The 6,837-nt window shown below is 63.6% G+C and overlaps 1 protein-coding gene across 2 annotated transcripts; it reads left to right on the top strand.

Annotated features, from left to right (window-relative positions):
• Window positions 1–2,190: 2,190 nt before the first annotated feature.
• RHBDL1 (rhomboid like 1) lies at window positions 2,191–6,362 on the top strand (the record flags this gene model as incomplete). Of its 2 annotated transcripts, XM_079543024.1 has the most annotated exons (8): window positions 2,191–2,229; window positions 3,768–3,926; window positions 4,210–4,434; window positions 4,728–4,876; window positions 4,960–5,072; window positions 5,147–5,247; window positions 5,950–6,010; window positions 6,091–6,362. In XM_079543024.1, the coding sequence occupies 8 exons, from the start codon at window positions 2,191–2,193 to the stop codon at window positions 6,360–6,362; spliced, it is 1,119 nt and encodes a 372-aa protein (XP_079399150.1). The 2 variants fall into 2 exon arrangements, with proteins under 2 accessions (XP_079399150.1, XP_079399151.1); XM_079543025.1 differs by lacking the exon at window positions 4,210–4,434.
• Window positions 6,363–6,837: the final 475 nt, after the last annotated feature.

The following is a 6,837-nucleotide window of genomic DNA, read 5'->3' as shown; positions in this document are numbered from 1 at the left end:
GTTCCCAGCATCCCAAAGAATGATACCAGCCTGTGCTGTCCCTGGGAGCTCCACACTCTACTGCCCCGGGCTCCCAACCCATTTCTGCTGTGCCAGGGGGTTTCTAGTGAAATAAGTGACACTAGCTCTTAGGCTGCACTCAGGGTAGGCTTATTTACAGGCAGCTCGGGGCAGCACTGAGGGACAGCCCGCTGCTGCTGTGTCCCTTCATCACTTGTACTGTGGCCTGGGGCCAGCGAGGAGTTGGAGAAGCCACCATTTGTGGGTAGCATCCTGCCATGCTGTCCCCATCCCAGCAGTGGCACTGTCCCCAACACTGGCTCTGTCCAGAGCTGCTTTTGCCAGCCTGGGGTTCTCCACTGCTACCCACCCACAGGGCCGTGTCCTTGGGCTTTTCATCCCTGTTCTGTCCTGCTGCCTGCCTGGAGTGTGTCTGTGGGGCAGAGCCCTGGAGCACAGGGATGTCCCTGCGCCCTGCGTTGCTCCAGGCCTGGCACAGCTGTGCTGTTTTAGTTTTGTTCTCTACAATGAAATAAATTTTTACTCACCTTCCGTTCACAGCCCGTGTCTCTGTGCTGTCCTTGGTCTGGTTGGGGTCCCCACAGCAGGGAGGAGTCCTGAGGGCGGGGGCTGTCCACCCATCTGGGGAAAATTATGGGGATTTGGGGTGCAAGCAGAAGCCTGGTTTCTGGATGAGGCCCTGGCCCTGCTTTCCAGCACTCAGCACTGTGCCACCTCCCTTCCTGCTCCCGTTTCCCAGTGGCAGCTTTTCCCTCGCCCATTTCTGTCTCTGCAGGCTCCATCACAGGCTCTGGATACCAGGAACACAGTTTCAGCGCAGGAAAGGGATTTTCCCTGTACCTCTCCAGGGTCTTACGGTGGCCCCAGGGATGGCTAAACCCCACAGAGCATCTCTCCCATGGGATGTGGTCCTGGGGGGCTGCTGCCTGCGCTCAGGGGCCGGATGGGGGCAGACACAAGGGATCCTTTCAGGGCAGAGCAGGGTCCCCAGGATGGGAGGGTATGGAGATGGATCATCTGGCAGGCAGCTGGGCCAGATGCAGCATCTACCCAGTGCTGGGATGCTGGAATCCATACTGGGATGCAGATGCTTGCACCAGGATGCAGGTTCCTGGACAGTGATGCAGATCCTGATACTGGGATTCACATGCTCATACCAGGACGTTCGTTCTAGTGCTGGGATGCACAAACCAGGATGCACATACCTGTACTGAGATGCAGGTTTCAATACCAGGGTGCAAATTCCTATAGAAAGATGTACATAGCCATACTGGGATGCTGGTAACATGCTGGGATGGACACTCTCACACTGGGATGCACAACTTGTACTGGGATGCACATACCTGTACCTGTACCAGCACCAGGATGCTGGTATCCATGCTGCGATGCTGATACCCACACTGGGATGCTGGTACCTGTACTGGGATGCTGGTACCCATGCTGGGATGCTGGTACCCATATTGGGATGCTGGTACCCATATTGGGATGCTGGTACACGTACTGGGATGCTGGTACCCATGCTGGGATGCTGGTACACATGCTGGGATGCTGGTACCCATGCTGGGATGCTGTTACACATGCTGGGATGCTGGTACCCATATTGGGATGCTGGTACCCATGCTGGGATGCTGGTACCCATGTCAGGATGCTGTTACACAGGCTGGGACACTACTACCCATATTATGGTGCTGCTACCCATACTGGGACACCGGTACCCTTACCAAGACTCCGGTCCCCATACGGCGATGCACGAACCCATATCAGCTCCCGCAGGTTCCCGGTGCCGCCTCGCCCCCCCGCAGCCCATCACAGCCCGCGGGCTCGGTGCTGCGGGCGGGGCGGAGCGGCCGCTGTTCCCGGGGTGGAGGACGGAGGGGGTCGGAGGGGGGGGACGACGAAAAGGGGGGAGCGCGGCGAGGAGGGGGAGCGCTGCGCCGCGCGCTGCGGCGGGGGCGGCTCCGTTCGGCTTCGCTCCCGCCCCCGCCTCCGCCGCCGCCCCGCTGCCACCGGCGGCTCCCGGCGCACGCAGCTCGCTGCCGGGCCCGGCGCAACGCGGGGCTGGCGGGGAGAGCCGCCCCCCCCGCCGCCCCCGCCGCCCGCTCCGCTCCCCTGCCCGGCTCGCCGGCCCCGGGCGCGGGGGAGCGGCGGAGCCCGGTGCCTGCCGGGTGCATGGACAGGAGCTCCCTGCTGCAGCTCATCCAGGAGCAGGTGAGAGCCCGGGGGGAGTGGGGGGGGGAGCTCCGAAAAGGGGGGAGCTTCGTGCCCCGTGCCCCCAAACCGCGCGCGCGTGGTGCCGCTGAGGCCGCGCGGCTCAGCTCACTTGTGGCCTCCCTCGGGATCCCTGAAGGACGGCGGGGTGCTGAGCGCCGGGGACGTTGGAAGGACCCCCCCCCAGAACCGACAGCCCCGCTGCGGGCTCGGAGCCCCGTGACCTGATTGCGGGAGCGGCGTTGCTGCGTAGCGCAGGGCAGGATCCGGCCCCGCCGCGGTACCGCTCGGTGCTCCCCGGCCCCGCAGCCAGGCACCTCCCGGCACCTCCCGGAGGTGCGTCCCGACCCAACCCGAGCAGAGCCGGCAGCATCGCCGCGGGCTGGGAGGGGATTCATCGTGGGGTTCGCGGCGCCCCTCTCGCCCCCCGGCTGCCTCCGTGACCTTGGGCGAGTCCCCCACTCCCCGCTGGGCACTGCGGTGCCGGGGTCACGCCGGTGCCCCGCAGCCCTTCGGCACGGAGCGGCTCCTCGTTGGGCCCCCCCCGGCGTTGTGTGCAGGGAGATGCCTCCAAACCATCAGTGGCTCCCGGTGCTCGGTGTATGAGATGTGTGCTGGGTCCTGGAGTGGCACAGCACGTGGCATGTGTGTGGTGAGGGGAGAAGGGGTACCTGGTGCTCCCTGTCTCTGTGCATTGGTGGCTGTTGTGATGCTGTGCACATCCTGCATCCAAACGTGCACCCCGACCCTTCACCAACCCTGCACCCTAACTGTACACCTTCACCTCAAACCTACACCCAATCCTATATCCAACACTGCACCCCAACTCTACACTCAACCCTGCACCTAACCCTACACCCAAACCTTCACACAACCCTACACTCAACCCTTCACCCAACACTGCACCCCAACTCTACACTCCACCCTGCACCCAATCCTGCACCCAAATCTTCACCCATGCTTCCAACCCAACTCTACACCCCAATCCTGTACCCAATCTTACACCCAATCCTATACCCAACCCAGCTCCCACTCTGCACTCAGTGGGGATGGGGCACCCAGTAGTGTGGGGTGCTCAATGGTGTGGGTCACCTGTTGGTCACGGGGTGCCCATTCGCATGGGGTATCCATTGGATAAGGGGTGCCCATGCGGTGTGGGGTGCTCCAGCACAGGTGCTGTGGAGCCAGGAAATGCAGGTGCATGGGAGCTGTGAGAGGGAGGAGAAGAAGGAGGAGGAGGAGGAGGAGGCTGTGCCAGCACCGCGCGTGTGTTTGGCTTCATGGCTTCCTGGCTGGCAGGCTGCTGGCAGTGGGGAAAAACTGAGTGGGAGAGTGGTGGCTGCGTGGCTCGCCGTGGGGATGGCACAGCTCTGTGATTTGCACAGCACAGAGCATGGGGGAGGGAGGGGAGGGACAAGAGGCATGGGGTGGCAGTGATCCGGGTCTCCCAGCTGCTTAGGGATGCAGGCTCCCATCCTGGGATGCAGGTTCCTGTGCCAGGATGCAGCCTGGCCATGCTCGTGCTGTTCTCCCTGCAGCTTGACCCTGAGAACACTGGTTTCATCGGCGTGGAGACGTTTGCCAGCCTCGTGCACAGCCATGAGCTGCCCTTGGATCCTGCCAAGCTGGACATGCTGGTGGCCCTGGCACAGGGCAATGATGAAGGGCAGGTCTGCTATCAGGAGCTGGTAGACCTGGTCAGTGCAGGGGTGACACGGCGATGGGAGCGGGTGGGTGCCACCCTGCGTAGGGTGGAATGGGATGGAATGGGATGAGATGGGATGGGATGGGATGGGAAGGGATCGGATGGGAAGGGATGGGATGGGGTGGGATGGGATGGGATGGGGTGGGGTGGGGTGGGATGGAATGGGGTGGGATGGAAAGGGGTGGGGTGGGGTGGGGTGGGCACCCTCCAGTGCAAGCCAGGACCGGGTGCCCGCAGCTGGTTGTGGCGATGGTGGCCACAGGCTCTCTCCACAGATCAGCAGCAAGCGCTCAAGCAGCTTCAAACGTGCCATTGCCAACGGGCAGCGAGCCCTGCCCCGGGATGGGCTCCTCGATGAGACTGGGCTGGGCTTCTACAAGCGTTTCGTTCGCTACGTGGCCTATGAGATCCTGCCCTGTGAGATGGACCGGCGCTGGTACTTCTACCAGCACCGCATGTGCCCCCCACCTGTCTTCATGGCAGCTGTCACCCTCACCCAGGTGCCTGAACCCGGCCGCTGTGTGGTGCCTGTGGGGTCTTAGACCTGGAGTGGGTTGGGTGATACCAAACGTGATGCTGCGATACCTGTGGGATCTCAGACCTGTGGTGGAAGGGACAGCCGACCCCATGTGTAAAAAATCCCATCCCCACCGGGGATTCATCCCCAGGGTGACCCTGGCTGCGATGCGCCAATGCTCTGCCAAGGGGCGAATGTCCCCAGTGGTGGTGTCCCCCTGCAGGACGGGAGTGTCTCTGCAGTGCTGAGGTGCAACGGTCCTGTGCTTTCCCACAGATCATCGTGTTCCTGTGCTATGGGGCCCGGCTAAACAAGTGGGTGCTGCAAACCTATCACCCCGAGTATATGAAGAGCCCCCTGGTCTACCACCCCGGGCACCGCGCCCGCGCCTGGCGCTTCCTTACCTACATGTTCATGCACGTGGGGTGAGTCCCTGCTCTCAGCGGGATTCCTACAGCCCGGCCCATCCCACATGTCACCTTATGGTGTCCCATGGTGTCCCCTGCAGGCTGGAGCAGCTAGGGTTCAATGCCCTCCTGCAGCTGATGATCGGGGTGCCCCTGGAGATGGTGCACGGCATCCTGCGCATCAGCTTCCTCTACCTGGCCGGTGTCCTTGCAGGTGGGCACATGCCTGTCCCCATCCCCGTCTCCCTGCTGTCCCTCCGTCCCTGATTAATGGGGAACGTGTGGCAGGGTCCCTCACCGTCTCCATCACGGACATGCGGGCACCTCTGGTCGGAGGCTCAGGTGGGGTGTATGCACTCTGCTCGGCGCATCTCGCCAACGTCGTCATGGTCAGCAGCGGGGGCACCTCGGGGGGTGGGCAGCAAGGGGTGAGGTTTGGGGGTGGGCATCGTGAGGAGAGCATCCCCGGGTGGGCAGCAGGGGGTGGGTGTCGTGGGGTGAGGTCGAGGGATGGGTCTTGTGAGTTGTGCATCCTGGAATAAGATCGTGGGGTGAGTGTCACTGGGTGGGCACAGTGGAGTGAGAGTACAGGGAGGATATCATGGGGTGGGCAGCATGGAGTAGGCATCGTGGTGTGAGATCATGGGGTGGGTGTCGTGGGGTGAATCTGTGGGACAGCACCGTGGGGTTGACATGATATGGTTGGTTGGTTCCGTGGGATGAAACTGTAGGGTGGGCATCATGGACTGGGCACCGTGGTGTGAGGCTGTGCTGTTACATCGCAGTGTGGGCATCACGGTGCGAGACGGTAGGGTGGTCACCATGGGTTTGGGCATCATGGGACGAGATTGTGGAGTGAATACCATGGGGTGGGCACCTGGGGTGAGTCTGTAGGGTGGTCTTCATGGCATAGGCATCACGGGGTTAAGACCATCGGGGCGAGAACACGGTTTGGGCATCAAGGGGTTGTGCCACTGGAGGGCGGCACCTTGGGTTAGCGCGGCTGGCAGGCAGGGCCGGGGCACACCGTGGGGACGGCGCTCAGCTCCGCGCGGTGCCCCGTGCCCACCCACCCATCCGTCCGCCCTCAGAACTGGGCCGGGATGCGTTGCCCCTACAAACTGCTGCGCATGGTGCTGGCGCTGGTGTGCAGTGAGTACGGGGACAACGGGGACGGGGTTGGGGTCAGCAGCTCGGGTGAGGATTCCGATGCCACGGCCGTTGTCCCGCAGTGAGCTCGGAGGTGGGACGCGCCGTGTGGCTCCGCTTCTCGCCTCCGCTGCCAGCCTCGGGTCCGCAGCCCAGCTTCATGGCACACCTGGCGGGGGCCATCGTGGGCATCAGCATGGGGCTGACCATCCTGCGCAGCTACGAGGAGAGCCTGCGGGACCAGTGCGGCTGGTGGGTGGTGCTGCTCTCTTACGGCACCTTCCTGCTTTTCGCCGTCTTCTGGAACATCTTCGCCTACGACCTCCTGGGGGCACAAATCCCCCCCCCGCCCTAAGGACAACCCCCGCCCCCTTTGTCGTCCCTATAGATGCCCTTTTTCTAGCGATGGCCAAAGGCCCGGCGGAGGGGGGGGGGGGGGGGGGGGGGGGGGGGGGGGTCCCCGCGCGGCACATGGGGACGCGTTGCCCCCTCGGTGCTAGCGACCGCGCTGGGCCCCTCCGTGCCCCCCCCCCCCCTTGTGAAGGATGCTTCAGCCCCGTCAGCACAGAGCCCCTCCCTGGGAATGGCCCCCGCAGCCCCTTCCCGGGCTCCCCGAAAATCTGTGTTCCCCCTCCTCCCCCCCCATCCCGGGAATAGCGGGGCCCAACGCGGAGCCATTTATTTTTCTATGCCAAAAGAACCGTCCGCAGGGGGGGGGGGGGGGTGGGGATGGGTGGGGGAAGAGAAACCCCCCAGCGCCCCCCCCCGGCCCCGCGCTGCTGTCGGTGCCCCCTAAAAAGCTGTTATGGGGTGGGGGTGGGGGAACTGCC

This window comes from Tetrao urogallus (assembly GCF_951394365.1).
Source record: "Tetrao urogallus genome assembly, chromosome: 15".
NCBI classification, from domain to species: domain Eukaryota; kingdom Metazoa; phylum Chordata; class Aves; order Galliformes; family Phasianidae; genus Tetrao; species Tetrao urogallus.
This window is presented reverse-complemented; position numbering and strand designations above follow the sequence as displayed.